Source organism: Osmerus eperlanus, chromosome 4, assembly GCF_963692335.1.
Source record: "Osmerus eperlanus chromosome 4, fOsmEpe2.1, whole genome shotgun sequence".
NCBI classification, from domain to species: Eukaryota; Metazoa; Chordata; class Actinopteri; order Osmeriformes; family Osmeridae; genus Osmerus; species Osmerus eperlanus.
In genome coordinates, this window is record NC_085021.1 from 10579676 (window position 1) to 10604516 (window position 24841).

Sequence of the window (24841 nt, forward strand, 5' to 3'; positions counted from 1 at the left end):
TAACTAGAATGATCCTTTAATCTGACCTTGCAGATCACTTGTCTCAACCTTTATCATCTACATTGGGAAGCCATATGTCACATGACCTCTGTAAATATGTAATACATTCTGAATGAATGATCTTACCTTGTCTAGTTTTGCTTCAATTTCTACAACTTCGGTCTCCACTTCATCGATGTTTGCCCTGGAAAACAAAAATTTAAATATGTTGGTTAATATTGGATCACATGTACTCTACTTTAATGACTACCAACTCATGAACATGTAACATAACTTCAACGTCCGTGCTTCTACTACAGTATTCAAGATGTTGATTGCACTGTATATTCTTCCAACGTGTTTCTGATTGCACGAGTCCCTTAGAGAGAGGAAAGAGCAGATCGGTGTCAGTCTGGCTGACAGGGAGGGTTCTGGAAGTGAACCCAGACGTGTTGGAGCAGAGACGGACAGACAAACAGACGCCTCACAGGAGCCGCTCAGCCCAGTTGAAACTGCATGACAGACATGCAAGTGAGGAGGGTTGCGCTCAGTCACAGCCAAAATCCTCACCCAGCCTCCCCCCACGCCTCCACACACAGCCTCCCCCCCACCCCTCCACACACAGCCTCCCCCCCACCCCTCCACACACAGCCTCCCCCCCACCCCTCCACACACAGCCTCCCCCCCACCCCTCCACACACAGCCTCCCCCCCACCCCTCCACACACGGCCCCCCCCACCCCTCCACACACGGCCCCCCCCACCCCTCCACACACAGCCTCTCCCTCAGAGGGAGTGCGAGTTACATTGCCCAGGCCGTGCTGACTTCACCCCTAAAGACGGCCCTCCCAGCATCCAGCTGCAAGGTGGTGCCTCGGTGTTGTAGGAATCTGTGGGTGGGGGACTGCGGGAGGGATGTCATACCTCGTCCCCCTGATAGATGGAGAACTGCCTCTATCTGCTGCTCATCCCCATCCTGCTCTGTGGGACTGGATGGTCCTGTACGACTCACTGCATCTGTGTTGGCGTTGGTTCTTGCCTCCCAGCTCTCTGTGCAGTGTAACTCTGTGTTAGCACGAGCAGGCCGCATTCATACATGCACACGCACACACACGTTCTGACATCTGAATGAGAGCGTATTGCGCCTCAGAGGGGCGCGCTGTGATGAGTATCGGTGTCATATATCGGCCACACGTGGCTGCCAGGCTGGCTTCCGGTCTCCCACTGCCTCGACGCCTGCCTCTCTCTTTCCCTCTACCTCCTTCCTGGCTGTGCTCCAGCGGGCTAGGGAGAAGAACGACAGCCGCTGCTCTCCTCTTCCTGCCTTCCCCCTCAGCCTTCCCCCTCTATATCCCCATTCGACCGGAGCAAAACCGCTCCCAAGGACAGGAAGTATCTGAAAGTGCTCAGACTCAAGTAGACTGGACTCGTAGCCAATCGATACCTCATCCGACACATGGCTCTGTGCTTTCCTAACCTTAGCTAATCTCCCTTGTACGTGTTCACCAACCACACCCAGTGATACTACTTGTACAAGCAGATCCTAATGTTTTCATAGCTGATGTCACTTTGTAACAGGCCCTTTTTAAATGTGATAATCCAGATCTGAGACGCAATGCACGCTGTGGCACATTGACACGGTGTCTGCTTTTGAATGAAACTATTAGAATATCAAACCATAAAGCAGAAAAGCAGCTGAAAATTAAATCACACATGACTGCTGCTTGCTTGAGTATGAGCACTTAGTAAAAAAAAAGATCTCTCTATACCCTATCTGAACAATCTAGTGACTATACAGACATTGTCAAGCTGGGCTAAAGAATATTTCCATCCAAAAGTTATCTGGAATAGGCCAGGGGGGTTTGAGTTAGTTGGAATTGTGGCAGCCCTTTCCTGCACAAGGCACCCAGCCCAGCAGAGGCGCTAACTCGCCTAGCATGGATGGAGGCCCTCCAGCTGTGAGCCTTCCAGATGTGTCTTCCAAGTGGATGGGGGCTGGCTTGGGGGACAGCTGCTCCCCCTTCCGCCTCGCCCTCCGGGCCCTGACCCGCCCCCAGCCCCCTCCCCGTCTGACTGCACATGACTCCCATAATGGATGCACTCAGAGCCCCCGGGCCCGTCACCATGGTAACCAACCCCCTAAGTGGGCCATGGTCCTTGTTGTGTTCGCGAACCCCTACACACACAGGCACACTCCACAACAACACAACACCAGAACAAGGCTGTCCAGTCCATAGTTAACCACCCCCACGTAAGGAGTCGGCTAATCAATGGAGCGACGGCCATTCACACCTCATAAATAGATGATGTCACCTAACAGCAATAGACACCCTTCGACCGCACAAACGCCCCCATAGTGTCATCCATATCACTTACCCTTCAAGGGACTCAGCCCTACAGGCTTAATGGCTTGATCTAGGTGGCTGATAAAAAATAAATGAACATTGCATGACTTTCGAACAGGTTTGGGAACATTCGAGGGGTAACGCTACGAGCTGTAGGCATGAGTCTGGAAGTGTTTGTTTCAGTCATGGAAGACTGCAGATCTGGAGCACTGCAGGAACATAATAAACACCCCGATCGTGCTGAGTCAGCTGGCTCCAGCAGCTCCTGGCCCACTGACACGCTGACTGAGCGTCCCCAGAGGAAGAGCCGAGGGGCTGAGGGGCTGTTTACTGGGCCAAACCACTCCGCACACAGCACCCCTGTCTCCTCGCTACCCTGGCCACTTTGGAATTCTAACTGGATTCACATGGTAGCAGTCTGGGCAGACATGAAGGGGCACTAGTTGCAGTACTGAACAGACTAGTTCCAGTGGCAGACACACTAGTTCCAGTGCTGTATGGGCTGGTTTTCCTGTAGAGGGCTCTAGTGCATGCAGGCGTGTTGCTCTGTGGGCCATGCGAGATCTTCACATTGTACATAAGGTTGATGAGCTTCCATGAAGCCAGGCCTATTTACTCCGGATGAAACTCGTCATTTGCACGCCACTGGCTCATTTCAAAGTATGGCCTGCTCTCCCCTTGTCCCCCATCCATGTCATTGGTAAGCTTGGCCCGTCGGCAGCATGCAGGCCGGGTGTTGGAGGGACGAGGAGGCAGCTGAACAGAGAGCCCCCAGAGGACGGAGGGTTGGGAGGGGCCATGCAGAGCTGGTGGTCTGCATGGCTGATGAGCAGGTGGGGGGCTGAGGAGGCAGCCAGACCAGACCCAGGTAGTGACCCCTAAACACAGCCGACAGTCAACCGACAGTCAGCCTCAGACCCAGCACCAGCTGAGGCACAACAACCAAACGGATGGAGGCCCGGTGGGGAGGGAGTCGACCAATGAGAGCCATCGCCGCGCTACCACAGAGCCAGAATACTAATGGGAGAGGGTAGAACAGCTGGGTCAGTGACTGACTCCTGGCTTGAAATGATCCTTTGTAATCAACGCACTGTTTGATGCCAATCTGGCTTTCTCTCTTTCACAGCTCAATATCTTTAATCTCCTCTAAACTCGTCATCCAACAAGAGTGGTCTTATATTCAGTGGTGTGAATGGGCTGCTTGGGGGGGTGGGGGTGGGGGGGGTGGAGGAGAGAAGGTGGGGCCAGGCAGGGGGAAGGGATGGCCCCATCTAGGGACCCCATTGTGACAAACCCACTTCCTGTCTGTCTGGGAGGATGACAGCATTTTTGTTCGAATATTGATTGCTTTAGAGCCCTAATTGAGGCTGTGGTGCATGGCTGAACGGGTTATTGGTGGGGGAGGGGTCCCAGAGGCAAGGTCTATTCTCTCTAGCTCCACTGAGCAGACAGCAGCCCTGCCCGCCTGGATATTCCTAGCAGCCCTCCTCTGAGTGCCTCGGCCCTGCCCAATCGCATCTGGCTCAGTCCCTCGCTTGGTAGACCACTGCCTGGGCTCACACAGCAAACTGCACGCTGCCCCAACCGATGCCAGGTCATCTACTCAACATCCAGCTCAAACTGTTCCTTCTAAAGAGGTGCAACGTGCTCTAATGTGCTCACAAAATGTTATTCCCTTCCTTCGAAAATAATTCGTCTAAAATAATAATCCCATGACTGGTGTGTGACTGAGTGGTCCCCTACATGGGGTCGCATCTTGTTTCGTGTCAATAGAAATAATCCAGACCATGTCACCTTTAGCACATTCAGCCCATTCGTCCTATCACTCGCCGGCCTCTTTCTTATTTCATGGAGCTCCAGTATGAAGCCCCGCAGTGAACACTGCTCGGCTTAACGCTCCGCTAAACTCCACTCCCAGGCCCCAGACGTTGTTCCACACACACATCTGCACTAATGGCTTCACAGGGCTGACATCTGCCGGGGCAATAAGGACTCATTTATGCTTCGATTACCGCCTCACAGGAGGCCAAGCAGAACACTGTCATGGATGCAACATGTCCCCTTTCACAAGCTCCATTTTCGGGCCATGTCAGGACAAAGGTCCCTTTTCATCCCATCAGTAGGATGTCTCAGGTGGTCAGCACTGTAGCGCTGTACAGCACGTACTGAGGAGGTCTGTCACATCACTGTAGATGTGTTTACAGTCTCCCTGTAGTCCTGCACAGCTAGCACAGTATGTCATCCCTACCATCCCCCATGATATCCTCGTGAGCCAAATCCACAAGTAGCCAACAGCTGAATGGCAACCATTCAATTCATCCTGTTTCCCAGGCGATGGATTAAACACCTGCAGCCCCTCCCCCCCCCCCCCAAAAAATAAATAAATAAAATAAATACCCACAGTTGTATTCTGTAGCCTGATATATCATGCATGACGTATGTCTTACACTTTTTGCAAGTTTCAATACAATCCCATGTGCATGGCTCTGATATGGTCCACATTTTTGTCCATGTTCAGATCGGAATTATTTTCATTTGGCACAAAATAAAACAAGCCTATTATTCCATTCCATAGCCACATGGTCCTGTTGCATCAAGCAGAGTTTGAGAAATTCAATCTGGTCTGAATCAGGCATTAGACAATGATGCTGAGAGACAGATAAAAAACAACAGCCTAACATCTAAACAACTGTTTCAATTTTAACAGGATCTTGATAAGAAAATCTGGGTTAGTAAGTCATTTCCTGCCTATCATCCATGACTCTGAAGTGGTTATGCAGAATGCCATCTAAACCCCAGAGTCTCTTGGGGGCTCGGAAAAGAAATCAGACTAAAGTGACATTGACAGGCTTCTCTAGTATACCCAGTAGACCCAACTCATCCTCACAGGGACTGGGGGACTGGGACATTGAGGTACTGGGGTCCCTGGGGGTACGGGTGCCTTGAGTGCTGGGGGCCGAAACAGTACTAAAAAAGAGGCAGCCAGATGCCCCTCCCTCCCTCTCCACCTCCCTCTCCACCTCCCTCCCTCCCTACCTCCCTCCACTCCCCTTCCAGACAAGCAGAGGAATGAGAAGACAGGAGGGCTGACAGGAGCTCAGAGTTATGTCCAGAGATATGACCTCTTGTAACGTCTTTTTCAAACACATACCCCATTCAACACACAATCCATTCAACACACACTCCATTCAACACACACACACACACACTTCATTCACATCCCAGGCTGTAGCAGAAGGAGACTACAAGACACATCACAACTGGGGCAGTTCAGCAACCTTTTAATGTCAACATTTAAATGACATGTATATTTTACCATATTGCTTATGGGGCAAACACATTTTCCTGTTCCACATTGTACATACGTGTACCTGCCAGATTCAGTAACAGTAGTCATGCAGCAGCCTACATGATGGAGTCCTCAGGGCACCGTCACTTCACAGACCTGATGATCTCAGTTTCTGGCAGACAGGAGTCAGAGACATCATCCTTGACCATCCCTACATCTACCAGTCTGCCTGGCCTCCGTAGCAGACTGGGAAAGAACCTCAGTTATCATTCCCTGTATGCCCCAGATAGTCATGTGTGAGTGCCTATGTGTGTGTGTGTCTGTGTATGTGCGTTTATTTAGACTTATGTAACTGTCATGCATCGAGACAGATGCCTCAGAAGGATGTAGCCCACCTTGTGAGATTGACAGCCTGCAGTCCGAAAGCAAACAAGCAGTCTCTCCACCAAACTGAAAGTCGCGTGTAAGTAGATGTGAAAACACACCATGTGTCTGTGTTTTCCTCCACACACAATTCCCATAGGCCCCCAGTGGGACATGATTTGGAGCTTATTTGCATGCAGAGACCAGCTGAGCTCACTTTGACCTGACAGAGAGCTCTAAACACAGATACATCATCAGTCCAGCCCAGTCCACTGAGCAGCAGCCTTATGAAGAGTCCTCTCCACAACCTCCCTAATCCAGCGCTCTGTCTGTCTGGATTCAGAGGGGTGGAAGGAGGATAAGGAGGGTGTAGTGCAGATAGGGGGTCTCTCGCTCGCTTTTTCTTTTTGGCTCATCGAGTCTATTCCTCGCTTGACTGAACGCTGACCTCTCCAAAATCAACATGCTGGCTTTTTACTGGAGCAGGAGATATCTGGGCTGCCGTCTCCACTAACGACGGCAGCCCGCCTGCTGGGCTTGAACTTGAGCCTGCCTGCTTTCTGCACCACTCCTTTCCTATCACCACTACACCCCCGCCCTCCTCTGCATTGCCCTGGTATGCTGTGGCACTGCCATGCTTCACTACCATCCCCTACCTCCAGCACTTACAGCATCAGAGTGGGCCATCTCAAGGCTTTGTGTGTCTGGACTCCTTAGAAAGAACAGAATACACTACTTGGTGCTGAGTCGAGGCTGAAAGACAAGTTATTTGAGAAAAGAATACTATTCTGTGTTCTTTTGAACTGCCTTGTAAGCTATCCATTCATTGGGTATCAGAGAGCACATGACATAGCCTTGCCCAATGGTGTTTGCTTTTGAGAAGTTGGAAACGAATCCGCCGGCCCACCTCCTTTTTTTAAAACATAACAGCCTGCTCTGCCTGCTGTTATGAAGGAACTGCTATACTGTATCACTAGAACTGGCCAAGTATCTTGCTGGGCCTTGAACAACACGTGCACATGGTTTTAGTTCTGCCCTGGGAGAGAGACGATAGTTCTGGCGGTGTCTAACAGCCAACGGTTCACAGTCAGGGAGGGAAGCCAGGCAGTCACTGTCACTCCAGCCCAGGCTAAACATTCCCCTTTAATCTGACCACATGCATCCCATCTTCTCAATATGCCCATGGAGAAGAGAACAGAGACACATTCTTTAGCTGAGACATTTAAACCAAACAAGCTTTCTCTCTGGCTCATGTGAACCCTATTCCTTTAATACGCTTGCCAGAGCTGGTCATTAAAACCAAAAAGATCGGTACTGGAGAGTCAGAAAAAGAACGTTTGGTCCAGCAGCTAATTTGAACATGACTTGTTGACAGTGCACATTTTGCAAAAGATTTATGGAGGTCTAAAGTAGGAGTTATTTAACCTGGGTCTGGTCTGGCTGTGCTAAACACACCAATATACAAAATGAACCACTAGTATGTCTAAAATATAACAGAAAACCCCAGAACCAGCTGTCAATCAGATTGCTCTTCTTTTGACCAAACGCTAAGGAACTCAAGCTAATTCATCAATAGTGTTTATTAGGCTAATTAGTGACATGCACCATATCTCTGTCACCCATGCAGTGACCCGGGTGTGACCCTCATGTGACCCTGTTAGGGTGAACCTAACAGCTGCTCTCTCCCCAAGGAGAGAGCAGCTGCCCCTCTTCTCCATATTCATACAGTCTCATGCTGCACAGAGGACAAACTGGGAAAATGATCAGGGTTAGCCTGCCAAAAGCCACAGTCACCCTGTGTGTATGTGTGTGTGTGTTCAGCAGTCTCCACATACCAAAAGAGCTTGTGAGTGGGACCACTGTCATGAACGACAGCAACTGCTGAGAGAAGCTGCAGCTTGGCTGTTTTCCCGCTCTTTTCAGTATTTGTTCTTCCCAGTGTTTAAAAAAACAAGAAAAGGTAGTCTCACTGAAATTAAGATGAGATAGCGTAATCCAAAATCTAGATATTTTTCTAAGGATATAGATAATAATATGACAGATAACAGATGTATAAATACATGCAATAGCCAACTGCTTTTATTTAGCACTTAATTTCATATCAAAACAACTTTTCTCTTGTCACATTGATTAAAAAAGACCACATAACCCTCCTTGGTGGTCTACACAAATCATAGTTTTCTCTTTGTTTCTTTCTCAAACTGTTTTACTAACCTGATAGCAAGGACATTCTGTAGAGAGTCCCTGAGGATTTGACAGTTAACAGAGGCAGGCTTTCAGCCTTAGAACGGGACAGGGACAGTTCTTATCTGGGAATCGGCTGATATTTGGAACCGTGTGGCTGGAGGACGTCTGCTCGTGCTAAGCCTCTGAAGGAGGCCTCAGAAGGACAGGGAAAGGGTCAATGGGATGGGTGCTAGCAGGCCATCGGCTCACTGACCTGTAGCATCCTTCCTGAGCCTCATTACAATATGGCAGGAAATGGCTACTGCATGATGCCTGTGTGTCTATTTCCTGGACTCTACGTAGGCAGAATCATATCAACAGCTTCCCGTCCTTTGAGCCCGGTAGCCTGTGTTTGTCATCTCTGTTTGGGCCACATGCAGGTTAGTCATCAGCATGCTGGAGGAACGGGAGCCATGAGAGAGCTCTCTACAGACACATGAGCAACATCTCCCCTCCAGGCTCCAAGATCTAAAAAACACCAACTAGCTCATGGTTTGGAGAACATGGAGGCAAATGAAAGAGGAATAGTACCGAAGGACATATTGATAGTTCACTGCCTCCGTTTGTGCTTGTCTAACAAACGTTTGACATTTTCTCCATTGGGACAATCTCTTGTAGCGTAGCTTGGTGAATCAATCGTGTCCCTCCAGTGTAACATCGACGTTTACATGTAATGCTGTTACTTCCTGTGGGAAGGTAAATGATCTGGATCAGGCGTTGTAAATCACAGCAGCCTCAGCGGTCAGCCACCTGTCAATGCCAACATTCTCTCTCCTACTCGACACCAGGAATCTGTGGGGCTCAAGACAAGCTTTTGGGTGGAGGGATATCCAGGATTTAACAGATTAACTGACAATAAATCACGACACTCACAAGCTACGCCTGGCACTTGGCAGCATACAGGACAGGCATGCAGTACAGTCGATGATCAGAAACTGTACATTGTGAACAGAATGAGACCCACGCACTATACGTCACTCAGGCACGTCTATGTAAATCACAGTAGGGGGGAAATATGGTGAATGGTCATTGACTAATAAAAACCTAGCCAATAATAGTGTTGTGTTCCAAAGCAGCCATGTGTTGCTCACTCTCCTGACCCTCCTGCTGACTGCGTTTTTCTTTGGCAGTCAGAGTGGAACACGGCTGAGACTCACACAATGAATGGGACCCCAGCCAGCAAGCACAAGGAGCCCCCAGCCCTGGAGCCATGACCTTGTATTGTGTGATAGCGGTGAAATCATTGTGGAAAGCACATAGGACTGTGGGACTGACCTGTCATATGGTCATTGGAGGCTTTGTTTATCCTGTTTTCACTCACACTTTCGGAAGGATATTCCAGTGTGGAGGAAACCAATGTGACTGACTGTGAGAGAGATCATGTGATGAGACTCCAGGAAGATGTGGAAGTGTCTGATGCAACAGCCTGTAATTGAAAAATGAATACTGTAGAGGTTGAATTTCTAACCTCAACATGTGTATGGAATATCTTCCCATACCTCTTGGCCAATGGCAGAAAAGCTTGCTGCATATTACCAACCAGATGACCAATTAGGGCGTCCTGCTGTTCTCATTAGCCATGGCCAGTTGCCATGGTTACAGACAAGTGTGTTGTCTCGGATATTAGGCATGAAGTAGATGGAAATATCACTGGCATTTACATTTCATCCTAAATAACTCCCCACTGTCCTGGAGTAATCTCAAACCCCCAGTGTGGAAGACATGTGTCAGCTAAGACCTCTTTAAAGTATAATCAATGCTCGTCGAGAAGAGGTTATTAGTAGTTGGCTGTCATTAGGCGACATGACTAACCAGCTGGCTGTATTATGCAGCTAGCTAGCTCTGCGCCCTAACCCCCCGTGTGTCTGTGCAGGGGCCGGGCAATTAGACCAGAGCCCATGGGGAAATGGCACTTCAGACAGGGAACAGAGCTGCCTAACAAAGGCTGTCATGTATGAGGAAGTGTGACAGAGGTTAACCCTTTCAGCACGCTGGGCTGCTTCATGATGCTCTGTGACATTCAGTCCCAAAGACTCTCCCAGCATCACCGCTCCGACGCCACGGCCCTTTTACTGGATGTCCCATCGATCACGGAAGCACTGAGCATGTGAGGGTTAGATTGACCAGTTCCAGAGGGCTGAGCGAGAAACGCTGATGGTACAGTGAGAAGGAGGGGAAAATCTGGCAGCGAGAGAAGACTCCGGACATGAAGCGTCTCGGCTGGTGGAGAGGGTTTACATTAACACAAGGTGGTCTGACATAACTCCAACAAGGAAATATGTCAATGAAGACATAGGGTAGATGAGGGAGCATACACACAGGCATGAGCGTACGCATACAAACGGTAAAGACTTGGCTGTGAGAATAGGAACAGAGTTCCATTGTGGGGAGGGAGACAATGAAGTCCACAGACACAGGCTGCCCGCCTTGTTCTGACCAGCTCATTAGGCTGGCAGTATGGCTTACGGGCTGGTGAATGAGTCCAGAGCAGCTCCATCACCCTTCCATTCTCTGACATTTGAGTGAAAAAGCTGAATTCCCCCGAGTGAAATTCCCTCTTCAACAGCCACGATTACTGTCCAGAGCTGGGCTGGGAGTCTTCCCGGCATTTTTGTGGGCTAAACATGCCGCTCGGCTTGAACTAGAAAGACATACCAGACGTGTGAAGCATTCCGCTCTTTCCTGTCTGAGAACTTTTTGGAGGTTGAGCTTTCAGAAACAGCTTATGTTTTAGAGAAAGAGCCGACTTCACTCGAAGAGTGCAAAGCATTTGCTACCGTCAACCATTTGTTGCTGAGCCTTTCGGATAATGCAATCAGTCAAAATGCTCGGATTGGAACGGGGCTGTATGTGTCAAATAAACAGTTAGATGTCACGCAGACCGTTCCTGCTGGTCGCTGATCCATAGGGTCGGTGGGGATGTTTTCCCAGACTGAGACCTAGAGATAACAGAGGTGATTTGCAGTGTCAGCCTCTCCCCTCCTTCCACCAGGTGCTTCCTGTGCTCTGTACCCTGACCCCTGACCTCATCCTGGTCATCTCCTGTGTGAACCGCCAGCCTTAGTCAGATCCTGGTCGTCCCCTGTGTGACCCGCTGGCCTTAGTCAGCCGACAGACCAGACGACCTGGAAGCTGATAACCTCCCGTGACCAGACCCCCTTCACAAAACATCTGCAGGACGTAGTATGCCTGAAAGACACCGGTCAGAAACCTGCCACACGTGAGGATGGCAGTGATCCAAAGGAGTGAAGCACAACAATCAACAACAGCTGTTTTGACGTGGATTACATTTGGATGAAATAAGGGATGGAATAGGTGTTTTTTCAGTTAATGAAGCGAAAAATGACACACAAAAACACATTCCAGCTGCTCCCAGGAGGAGGACTGAAGGAAAAGATGTTGTACTAACAACCACTCCAGTCATGGCTCATTGGCCTCCACTCTGAAGCAAGGACTCTCAGGAGACTACTAGCACAAACATCAACAAAGGCTAGAAAACAACAGTTAATGACTTCATTCAGGGGGGGAAACAACCACACCGACCAACGAGGACACCAATGTAAAGACATTGAGTACACTGATGCTGGGCTAGTAATAAGACCACAATTCTTTGATATTTCATGGGTATTTCTCGAATACCATGAGCTTTTAACAGACAAGTGTCAAATGTTACTGCCATTTCATACCACTGTATCATGAACATGTATGAACCGCTAACAGAGAATGGAGACATTGAGGACCCTGTAGTGAGTGGTGATTCCCAAAGGAGAAGAGGGGCCAGGCGTCGGAGGTCTGGGGCCTCAGCCCGGCCGTCTCCCCCGGTGCCCTCTACTCTGGGCCCTCTTTAATATTTCAGAGAGTTGACGCATTTCCTGACTGCTCTGGGAAGTCAGCCCCCGCTTGCCTCGCTGGAAGGCAGAAAGGAGAGAGAAGAGTGAGAGAGAAAGAGAGGGGGGAGAGAGAGAGAGGGAAAGAGGGATGGGCCAAATCACAACCAGATGCTGGTCTGGGTTACACATGTGATTCAGCATTTCAGAACCCAACCAGATCCAGAACCTGTGTACATGGACCCGGAATGTAGATCCAGCTGAATCAGTGCCTCTCTAATTCTACTGCTCCCTGTCTCTGTCTGTGTCTCACATTCAATATCAAGGTATCACATCAAATCCCAATTCTCCTATCACTCAGGCCTATTGTGCAGTCTGGGATATAGATCTACCATGCAATCAGAGCCTTTCCATAGGAAGCCCCTCCTTTCCTGCTCCATAGGGGGGTGACAGTGAGGATTGGGACGTGCTGGTGGGTGGGCCATGTCGACACACCTGGAAAAGAACCCCCTCATTTTAAACCCAATTTATTACCTGCATATATGTAGTCAAATACACACAATCACACACAGTCACACACAATCATCCAACAGACTGGTCTTTAGGGGCTATATGTATGAAGCATCAAGCCAAGATCTACAGAAATCACCCACGAGCCAGCCCCTCGTAAATCAAGCTTGTCCCTGTGACCTGATACAGAATTGTGTGTTTCTTGTGTCTAGAGGACACAGTGGAGACTGGAGGCGTACACACTAGACCTAATAGCACAGGTCACCACACCCAGCTCCAGAAGTCCTCTATCTGTGGGCCTCACATCAGCTGGCACATTACTCATCCAGAGAGAAGCAGAGAGAAGCCAAGAGCGCCTGGTCTCTTCCTGCCCTCCCGGGAGAGGGTTGTGCCCCACATGCTCTATACCCTGTTGGCCACACACACACAGGCACACACACACACACAGCCTGGTCTACACACACACAGCCTGATCTACACACACACAGCCTGATCTACACAGCCCTACGGATGAGCCCTGGAGATATTAGACTCATGGAGGCGAGGGTCAGCCGCAGGAAATTGGACATTTTTCCAATTATCTTTTAGTAAAATATGGTCAGTGAAATAAGGGATGATACAAAGATGCTAATGTGAAAACCATATGGACATTTATCATATCTGTAACCATGTAAAGAGGAAAATACAGTAATGTATTAAAGTAATTACGCCTCAGAAAAATACTCATCGACGAGGACAGCATGAAAACCATAGGCGAAACAGTGAAGGTCAGAGACACACAGGCCCACAGGATGGATGTCATCTCTCTCTGTTGGACGTTCTGCTTTAGTGTAGCCTCCTGTACACGGGTCTCCTGTATCGCAGTCTCTTGTAGTAAATCACCAGGCTCTAGTATGCTTAATCCACCAGGGGCATTAGTCAGACTATTTATATTACCTCTGAATTATGGCCCTTTTGAACAGCTCGACTGTCCCTGGACAGTCACGTTGCAGTGCAGGCTTAACTCCCTCTGTGAGAGGTTATGAAGGGTGGAGGCTGGGCTCCTAGGTATTCCTCACTAATCCTGATGCTCCGGAAATCTATTTGCTATCAAACTCACCCGTTCATTTCATTTTGTTATGCATACCATCAGTATGAACTTCGATCATGTAGCTCCAGTTGGTTTGGAACTAAGAAGAATGAGTTAGCTGTAGCTCAGCTCTCCCATGAAGAAACACATGACTGGGTCTGTGTCAAGGTGAAATTGGAGCCCTTTTGATACAGACGAAGAGAAAAGTGGATTTTCTCCTCCAGCAGTAAGAGATATCTGATATCTACATTGAATTGAGATCAGATGTTGGGGCCAGATAAACTAAATCCGATGGGAAAAACAAATACTGACTCATAGCTAATGTCAAGAAGCAGACAGCAAGACAAAGAGCGCAGGAGTACAGCAGAACCAGCAGAGCCTACACAGAGCAGAGATGAAAAACCAGGTTCCTCTGTTCAATAACTCCTGATCTGCGCTGCTGTGAGCGGGTCCTGCGCTGCCGCTGCCTGCAGCTCCTCCCGGCCTCCCCACCCATCCTCAGTCAACGCTGCTTCAAGGAACACAGGGCCGTAGTGTGAGGAGAATACCAATGCCTGTCCTTCTCATCCATCATTTAAGGCCGGGTGTGCATCCGTGAAACAGATTGAAAGACTTAAACACCGCATGCGGCCTGTGGTAACACAGGGAGGTTGAGTTCAAAAGGGAGTCCGGAACAGAGAGGGAGAGTGACAGTCATACGGTTAGGTAATTACATTTACCGGAACTTAATACACTGTTCACACACTCCTCCTGCGTCGACTAACGGAGGGAGGCGAGCAGGTCTGTGTTTGTGCTGGCGCTACTCCCAGGTCTCTTTGTCACCTCGAAGGATATGTCCTGTAGTGGTAGATTAGCGGGCTGTTCAGAATGCAGCGCTCGCCACCACCGCCTTTGTCTCCCCGTGTGCGAAACGTCTTGCTTTTCATCACACAGAAATGAGAGGGACAGCCAGGACTCATGCGGTGCCCCTCATGAAACACAAAGGCCTGAGATGACATCATCCCTGGGTCTCCAGACACCCAGGGAGAGCTCATCCTCCTTAAAGATGCACAAAATCACCATTTAATGAGCAGCAAATAATAGAAAAAGATACCAATACCTCAGTGAATAGGAAAATCGTTTTATGATCACATTTTTTATTTTTTATGTAGGGACTCCACGAGGAACTTGAGCCTAGGTTTTATAAATGATATTTTCCATGTCCATGATTAACCCTAACAGAAGGCTTTGCTGTATTAAACTAGAAAAACAGAAACACACCTTGTTTCAAAAGCCCTCCACCGTTACACATTCCTCCTGGACCTGTCGCGGCTGTGAAGACAAACCTGCTCCAAAGGACATCCTTCAAACAGTGCAGTAATCAAGCTGAAGAGATCTTCTAAAGGCTGCCCTACATTGCTTGGGAGACAGAGAGGCTGGTAAGCAAAATATGAGGCACCCAGCTGGCACAAGGTCTTCATCTCAGCTCCTCTGAAGAAGATGAAAGACTTTTCTTTAGCGGGCAATGACTCCCTTCTGAAAGAGAGCCCAGCAGTCTTGTATTCTGACATGGTGAGGGAGCCAACAGTACTATATTGCTACATATATTTGAGATTGATACACCCTTCCCCCCAAGAGTGACACTAGAGGGGTTGTCACCAGTTTCCAGGTGAGTCACCTCACCATGCTGGGATTGAAAAGACAAGAAATGTGGGCTAATCCCTGATTAGGACACACTGTCAAACTGCTGACTTAATCCCTATCGCTTTCATTACCTGGAGTTGCACAGGCTCAGTGACACCTTAAACAAGATGGTGAAAATGCTGTGGGCCAGCCTCACATTAACAATTACATCCAGAAGGGAAGAAAATGAAAATAGCAGAAACAACGTGCAAGGGTGGGAGGGATGGTAGCAGAGCTGAGGATGCAATCTGTCTAATGCAGAGATTACACAGGCAGCGACACGAAACAGGCCGTAGATAGGCTGCCATGCTCATTGTCTCAGACTTCAAGCGTCCAAAACATGGTTTTAGGCTAACAATTGAACATGACTACCAGTTGCAGGCATCACTGTGTGTGCTGTCATGCAGTAGATGACCATCTTGGTGTTGAAGCCATGACTCCCTAAATTAGCATAACGGCATCCCCCGGCCTTGGCCAAAGTCACCGCGCAGGGAGGAGCCCTGTTGGCGGAACAGAAGGGCAGCTGACACAGATTCAAGATGGAAGGAGGTCAGTATGAACTAGAGCAGAAGCAACATGACCACGCAGCAAGGAAGGCCTCCCAGGTCAGAGCAGCTGAGGCAGCGAAGGAGGAAAAAAGCGCCTTCACAAATAACACAACAGACGCATGATCAGACAAACTTTGGTCCTGCTCAGAACAAAGGGGACTGCTCTCGTACCTCCATGTTTCATCTCCCAGTCTGAGACATATCAAGATTGTTATCAATTCCTGCAAATGAGATTACGGTTGTGAGAAAACACATTGGACTGTAATCCATCTCCTAAGACAAACACCTTGTTGGCATTCTGACTGGAATATTGGCCAGATCCTGGGTTTATATGGTCAACAAGTGTCCTTCTGTTGATATAGTGGTCTAATCTCTCTAGGATCACACGGAGTATGAATGCCAGAGAATAAATATACTGTAAGTTCCTTTATTACCAGAGACACAACCTAAACCAACAAGAAGACAAGGAATTACTCATCCTGTACATTCCAAAAAAGCACACAAAAGCAGTTGCCACTCGAATTTACCTCCTGTATCTACTGTACTGTAGATTTTTTAGCAATGAAAGTAGTCAGCTGGAAAACAGCAGAGGACATTAAATACAGAAATAAACACCCCCATATTTGTTCTACTGGTCAAATATGATGTATTCCATTTTGGGCATTACATAGGGTGCACAAGGTTTTGACAAAACTCAAAATAAAGCATGGGGAAGAGCCAGGATATTGTCTCCAGGATTTTCCACATTGCAGAAAGTGTAACCTGAGGGTAGTGTTGTCATCTGTCACAGAGCAGGACGTTGTGCCACATACCCAGCATTCCTCTGGAGCAGGCATATCCTGGAATGTGGCACGCTCCCCTGTCATCTGACTCTGGGTCACACATCCAGTCATCCTCACACAAGACAGGGATGCACAAACAGCGTGGGGGTCAAAGGTCACAGGCTGTCCTCCACCAGGCCTACTCGGCATGAGTCACTGACAAGACCGTCGCCCATAATGAAGGCTGCCTCACATCAGTCCTGTTTACTTGGGGTAGGAAGGACCCTTGCAGCTCACTGTCGCCAGCCATTCAGTCTGAATGAAAAGAGTCCTCATTTGGAAGGAAGCACAGTGCTTCATGGACAAAGCTAGAATTCTGCTGAGGGAGACCCTAGTGGATCACCACAGTCCAGGCCACAGGACATCAGAGGCTACAGGATAGGAAAAATCAGGGATATTCTCTCCAGTGGCTGATGTCAGCTTCATGAATACCCAGCACCAAGTACACAGACAGGAAGCATTCATTAACGTAACAGTCAATGCGTACAAACACCCAACCCAAATAAAACCAAATAATAGTGTCAGTCAGTCAGCAGATCATTCTCATTAGACTCAAATGTTGAGACATGCTATTACTATCCTTTCATCTTTGTTCAACACAGCAGTAACTTAATACATTCATTTAGGAGCTTTCTTAATGACTTGCTTTACATATGACTTTGTGTACTGATGAAATTAAAGTTTGTCAAAGTGAAAGTAAGGCTTTTGACAACATATGTGAGGGAGACCTAAAACTAACATGTCAGCGGAGGGAAAACAACACAAACGTAGCATGTTCCCAATGTTGTGCTGCAACAAACACATACACACACATTCCTGTGGCTGTGTGACCATTACGGACCTCTTCCCAGAAACAGATGTGGAGTGTTGCTGTGCCATGGCTGCTACAGTACGCTACATCACATCTGTCTGCTGGCACACCGGTATCCATAGCGACCAAACAGCGGGTACACAGAGTTGAGATTAGTTGAGATTTTAAGCCTTTTTTACAGCCTGTGAGGAGGTCACTCCAGCACCTTCTCCTGAGCAGCATCTCCAGGACAACAGGAGTGTCGGGCTCTAATGCAGAACCGAGGACGTAGTGTAGTGACGCTAGTGGCAACACAGAGTTGTGCTGTGTCTTGACGCGCTGGCTGGAAATGAGCAGTGTGATATGTGTGAGTGCAACCTTGTGGATCTTGGCCTGCATGTGTTCACACGTGTGAGAAGTGCGAAGCCTTTTAAAGTATCAACTGTGAAAAGACTCGAGTCCCTCTTTTCTAGACCTGCTTCCTTCCGATCATCCACCTCCAGGGTTGGTTCTTACGCAACACTTAGGCTACGCTTTTAGCTCTACAAAAGGAGCAATTTGAATATGGACTCAATGCCCTGTTAGTGGTTTGAGTGGCTGAGAGAATATGCTTTTAAGCGCTCTCTTTTTGGAATCTGAGTAAGGTCATTTCAGATGACATCACACTCCATTTGTCTCCATTGGAAAATAAGGTCTTAATTCAGTTTCTGACATTCATTATTTTTCGAAAAATCCTCAAAATGACCGTCTTAGGAGAACACAACAACCAGAGCGTTTGATGTTCTTTAGCTTATGAGAAGTCTCTTGCCAACCATTGCATGTGAGGAAGAGAGTTATTTTTATTCCATGGCCAGACAGAGGAGACAATTTCATCTTCTTGTTCCCTTCAGACCAGAGAAGTGGATTACCCATCGAGGGATAGGACCACAAATCCCTGGAAGGTGGGTCGTTGCAGGCCATGCAATCCCACTAGTCGCTAGACTTGCTCTTTAGCACATAAACATGGGGAGAAGGTTTGTGTAAATACCCTTCACTCAGCACTTATTGAGACCTGCCTCTCAGCCACACATGGCACCCATTAAGGTACTGCTGCCAAGCCTGGAAGTCTTTGATTTGGAGGAGAGATTCTATCTGTGGGAGCTTTGCGGCTGTGCACACACATACATGTAAAAAGACCCAACCAGGCATGCAAGCAGGCAGGCAGGGAGCTTGGATACCCCACAAAGAGTGACGGCCCTGGGTTCCACATAGGCAGCAGAGAGGGGGGAGGATGGAGGGAGGCAGGGAGCCAGAGCCAGGTCTGGGGAAGGGATGTGGCTTGAGAGGAATGCCTGTGTTATTTATCTAACCTCTGGTGCTATGAGTGCACCACAGCCAGAGCATGAAGCTGTGCATGCGTGGGACCCACTCATTTCCCCTCTGATCCACTCGATGGTGCTTAGTGATGCTGTTTGAAGCTTCCTTTGTGAGGGAGAAACTCCCTGAGAACTGCACATTAAATAATGATACAAACACAAATCAGTTGTGACACCTCTTACTTGAGGACTATTTAGCCATTAGACCACGTGATGCATCACCACATTCACATTGTCACCTGCAATCAGTGTCTGCTTTGAACCCGACATCTACGAAGCAGGTCGATGGGCTAATATGGTCCTGAGTAGACTCTAGAGCTTCCTCAATACAAGCCTAAGTCATTCATTACGCGGTTATAGGCTATCTATTTTCATTATGAATGCAAGTCAACTTTACACTCACTAAATGGTCAATAGTAGCCTACAGTACAATTTGCACTATCAGACGATAATCTCGAGGACATCCTTATGTAGACTGCGGATAGTGGTACTGTAGTGGTCTCATGATACACACGGTATGCATACGTCATGAGGGGGCTTGAAAGAGTGCCCCGTTGCTGTGCCCTGAATGCAACACCATGGGTCTGCACTACAAGTCAAATCAGCATCCACTATGTGTCTACACCACCGATGACAATGTATGTGTCTTTCAATGTAGATATAGCCTTTTTTCCATAACAACACGTGTTAGTGAGAGCAAGAGGGATATATATTTTTCCTCGCGCCAAACCGTTACTCATCCAGGCTATACAGTATATCATCACTACTGTGCCAAATCAGTAGGCTAAATGAGCCTACCCAAGGTCGTCCCGATGAGCAAAAAAAAAAGAATACTTTGTAACCAAGTCTATGTATAATATCATTACAAATGTGTCTTCTATTTCAGATAGCAGCAGCATACCTAGCAAGAAAACATTCTTATTTTCGTAGGAAATGCAAAACAGACATGCGTATGCAAAACATAATACCAATGCCATGTTAAATACGATTTTGTACAGTTTGTACAAGCCGATTGGCTATTTAAACATTCTCAGGTTGTTCGATTTGCATACGTTCAACAAGCGGATGAGCAGCAGTCTAAAATCTCTACAGAAAGAGCATTCTCTTACCTGAACCTGGGTGAATCTTTTACACATTCTTCAAAATCCACCGTCATCTTGGGCTAGTTACGTCTTCAAGCTTACTGTATAACTTTCATTTCTCGAAATAAACGATAGAAGAATGGAAATATGTATTCCGATAAGCCGCGGTCCTCTCCCCGCCTTGCAGTCACTAGTCTACTCAGCAATGAGAGAGACTAAACACTTGAGCTGCCAGACTGCTGGCGAGCGAGTGTCGACCAACTTGTAGTGGTGCGCACAGAACAGTACAGGCTTACAAGGCATGGCATTTTGCATTGGCTTAGTTCATATATATATAAATGCCATCTGCTGTTTTGCAGGCTATGCAACTTCTGTTGCAGTATTATCAACATTCTTTGTTGGTTAATATTTTTTTATTTTAGTGTATGAAAGATGAGTATAGCTTCATCATGACAGGTGAAATAGTCAATAACCCTTTACAGAGAGTGGTTTGGGGATGGCTGTAGGGCTGTTATCCTACATAAAGTTCATTTTATAATGTTTTACAGTAGCTTTCTGACTTGATCAACTCTCTCTTCACAGTTGCAACCGCATAAGCGAAGTCTTCTTCTCCTCTGTGCCAATCTTAAGTGAAATCTTGATGCTAAATATAAATCCCTAAACTATCACAGATAAACATGATATTAACAGATTTCTGCTTTGGCAGTTAAATGTGTTAACTTATGCAGCATATGCAAACATCTGTAAGGTTCAAAACTGGTCTGTTAAGCTACAAAGCTCTTCCTGGAAGAAAATATATCTCTTCTACTCTTCTACCTCTTGTCATCATCACTCATTTCCTCTTAAATCATTTCTTCCATCTCTCCTCAGTTTTACACATGTAAATGAGTTGTTATGCTGCATTCACGTGGCTCACACATACTGTAAATCAACAACACTCCAGAAGTCTGCCAGAATAAACTTCCTAAATAGAATACAATTGGATTTTTTAGCATAGGGACAAATATCCACTATTTAAAAAAACAACTATTCACAGGTGGATTGATTAATTGAATTAAAACAATGAGTAAATACACCACGTCACCTTCCTGCTGCGAAATCTTAAATTAGATTTTTCATGCGTATATTTGCTTGGTCTGAATCCAAAAATAGAGCATATTATTAATTCACAGGAAATGTGAAAGCCAGGGAGGAAGAATGCCTGGGATTTCACTGGAGGATTTTAAACAACTCCATTGTTCCTTCCTTCTGATCCCTGCATGGTTTGAGCTGTGGTCCTGAATAGGGATGACCTCACCCATTCTCTGCTGAGGGTGAGATGTTTGAGTGGATGACGAGCTTTGTCGTGGACACATGGGCACAAAGTCTGAAGCACTGAAGAACTCCCCTTCTGTGTGGGATGCACAGGGCACTGGGTGTTTGTGAAAGTGCCTCGCTGCCATTTTATTTTATTAACCACCAATCTAGTAACTGGGATTGAAATGTACTGTGGATACACTGAGTCTAAATTTGGTCATTATGGGCTCAGAAAAAGTACAATTCCAAAATGTTAAACTTTTCCATCACACCTCGTTAACATCTCCCTTTCAGTTTCATGTTCCTGTTCAAGTCCATTTCATATTTAAAAAGCAAAACACAATGTGCAGAGATATTAGTATTTTGAAACCATTTCAAAATACTAATCCCGCCTCGTGGACAGGAAGAGAGGTTCTCTCGACTGGAGCAAGTGTTTGTTAGTCTCTCTCACAGCAGCATCCTCTCCCCCACCTCCCAACGCTAGTCTTACATAAATGTCCTCCATTGCCTTACGGGCTAAAATTAGACATGCAAAAATCAAGACAGATTTCTCAGTCTCTTGCCTCTCCCTGTATTTCTGCACCTAAGATCAAAGCGTTTCCTGGTCCTTGTGAGAGCTGTTGAGTCAGCAGGCTGAGCTAAAAATGAACAATGTCTAAGATACTCTGAGGAAACTTAGTGGGTGAAGATAATGGGGAACACAGAACCACACTGCTGGCTGTATAAGTAAGGTACAGTACTGTATTACAATGCACTAATTCCTCTTTTCACATTCCCTTGTTGTCAATAAACACACTGTAAAGGTCCATGCAGGTAATTAAACATTTATTATGTGAGTAACCACAGAGGCATTAGGTTAGTAAAAGGTCTCTATTATAAAACTGTCCTGCAACATTCATGTTGCAGTGAAAATGCACTGCTCATGACCTTATTCCCTGCTGTTTTTGTTTCACGCAGTGCATCTGCAGGATGTCAGGATCCACAGGGAGTAGGGATGATAATCTCTGTCTCTGCGATGTGAGAAGGAGGGTGGTGCTGCTGTCGACTCGGATTTTGGTCGTGGTAAAAGCCCTCTAAAGGCAGACATAAGCAGTGCTGCCGCATGGAATCATCCAGAGAGATGTGGGTCTCCGGGAATGTGACCTACTTCTGCTCCCCACTATCCATCCCTCTCTTCCCCTCGTGGTCTTCTGGAGCGAGGGAGGCTCCACTCTTGAGCCATGCCGCTGAGCACACAGCGCGTTACATTATCCTTTCTGACTGCAGGTGCGAGGCTTGACAAGCCACTACTAGAGAGAGGCAGAGACATGTGCATGTTGTGTATTATGCATGTCATGTGTTCCCTCTGCTTCCCTACGCTAACATGTCGTCCCAATGAGGTTTCGTTTTTCTAACACTGATACAGTATGCTTGAGGTCTGATGGAGGAAGATCATTAAGAAACACTGACTGAAATGATTAGTTTGCCATTGATGACTATTGCCCTCACAGTTCATTAGAGAAATGTAGCTTTAGACTGTTGAATGATGGTAAAAAGTCAGTGTTAAAGTTAACATTTAATATTAATTTCTGATTCTAGACTAGTTCTATCTAACCAATGGATCTTACAGGAAGTAACATGTAATAATCAGCAAGATTTGATGGAAATAATACTGAATATGGCCTCTTATTTTAAACAGAGTAAATGATTGATCATTGATCCATAAGTGTACATGAGAGATGGATGTTGATGTTTTTCTCTCCCTACCATGATTTAGGAAAGCTCTCCAGAGGTGATTGCCTGATAACTAAAATGTATCTCCATATGAATGTTGGCAATACCTACTGCATCTATGTCTAGAATAATGCTGACATGCAACATGTACCTCAATACATGCCATAATGCCCCTGTTTTAAAAAGGCCAAGCTGAATGGTTTTGACCTATGATGTTTTTCTTAGTAGCTGCCAAAGGCACTCAGCACACATGTTAACAGCACTGGTTAGTTATTCAGTAGCTATTTTAAAATAAGTCTTCTAAATTTTTCAGACCAATTGCCTTGGCATTTGAAAGCCCTAGCTAGCTGCACTGTTATTCATTTTGGCAAGCCAAATTTAGTATGTCAGTACACATGTACAGTCTGCTTTATATATCAAAGTAATCTGTTCCAAACATACATTTCCATATACAGGTTTTCCACATAAAAGAATATGTATTTGTTCTGACATTTCAACATAGAGACATTTGAGTGTTTTGGTAATCCTCAAGGAAAACATCATCAGACAGGCTTCTATCTCTGCCGTAGTAAGAGTCATTAAAAGTTCTGACCTTGGTTCATTTGTGTGATAATCGTGTTGGGGTAAGCCTAATTGCTTAAGGAGACTCACTCTGACAGCCAACGCCATTTGGCTCGGACAAGGTCTTAGAACACAGTTCTTTGAAAGTCAATTGTTGTTTTTATTACGAAGTATTCCTATGTCTAGTCAAGGCATGAAAACCTTACATAATTTACAAAGTAAATTCTTACTTAATGAAGCTTAAAACATACATAATAAAGTACATTTTACTGTGTCAACTGGAATCAACTGCAAAAGTCTCCTTTCAACAACAAAAGCATATTTTCTTGCTCACAGAGGAAAAGACAAAGAAATGAAGAGAATGGGATCGATACGTTTACTGCTTAAAGAGTTAGGCACATTTAGGTGGAGAAATAAAGCCAATGACTCAGGAAAGAGTTAACAAAGTAACTAACGGTAGACGTTCTTCAGTGTGAAGACTATTGAAGGTGTTAAATGTATGTTTTAAATGCTATAGTTCATTGGACCCATTATAACAATGTAAGAGGTGTGGCTTCCAGGTGCATCTCTGTTGTTCTGTGCACTTTGTTTTTTGGAAAAGTAGGGCAAGATGAGCTGGAGGCTTGCTTAACTGTAAGTCCCCACCCCCAGCGTCCCAACATGTGGTGTACAGTACACACACACACACTTGCATGCAAAAAGATCTGTTGGCCCTAGTCTCTTTTGTCTGTGGTGAATTTGTCTGATACTGATGGAGGCAGGCTCCTCTTGGAAACGGGGGACCCGTGAGCGCCGTTGCTAGGCAATGGCTGACTGGAGGGAGAGAGAGGGAGGGGTAGAAAGAGGGGCTTCTGGAGTAGGAGGAGGTAGCTTCCTGACTCCTCAGCTGACGTGATGTTGTGGCTGCTCAGGCACCGCACACCTCTCTGTTTGGCCAGGTATGTTGTGAGCCAGGTGGTCTGGCTGTGAGGGCCGCTGAAGCCCTCGCTGGGCTGGGTTCACCCTGGGGGTGTTGGTGGCGAGGATTTCCCATCTGCTCTGGTGAGAAGGTTCAATGTTATGAGGTTCCTGCGAGGTCACAGTAGAAAATATGTTTTAATTAATCTGAGGATGTTTCCATGTGTGATAACATTTTGGAATAGTAATGAGAGAGAATGAGAATGAGAGAGAGAGAGAGAGAGAGAGAGAGAGAGAGAGAGAGAGAGAGAGAGACAGAGACAGAGAGAGGATTGCATGTCTACAAGGACTGAATGAAAGAAGATCATTATCTCACAAAGGAACAGCTGATTTAAATTGTTGTATGGTGTGTTATGTTAAATGGCCTTTATTACGATAATGTGTCAGGAACTCCAGTGGCTGTGGTTTGACTACAGTGGACCTGGTTCATGAGAAATACCTGACAACAA

The 24841-nt window shown here is 46.7% G+C and overlaps 1 protein-coding gene across 2 annotated transcripts in view; it reads right to left on the reverse strand.

Annotated features, from left to right (window-relative positions):
* acap3a (ArfGAP with coiled-coil, ankyrin repeat and PH domains 3a) overlaps nt 1–20113 on the reverse strand; it is a 48958-nt gene extending 28845 nt beyond the window's left edge. For both annotated transcript variants that reach the window (XM_062458878.1, XM_062458877.1), the window contains exons 1-2: nt 19893–20113; nt 127–184 (exon numbers count right to left, since the gene is read on the reverse strand). In XM_062458878.1, coding sequence (XP_062314862.1) covers nt 127–184; nt 19893–19939 — 105 coding nt within the window. In that variant the 5' untranslated portion in view covers nt 19940–20113. The remainder of the gene's footprint in view (nt 1–126; nt 185–19892) is intronic.
* Between the last annotated feature and the right edge of the window lie 4728 nt (nt 20114–24841).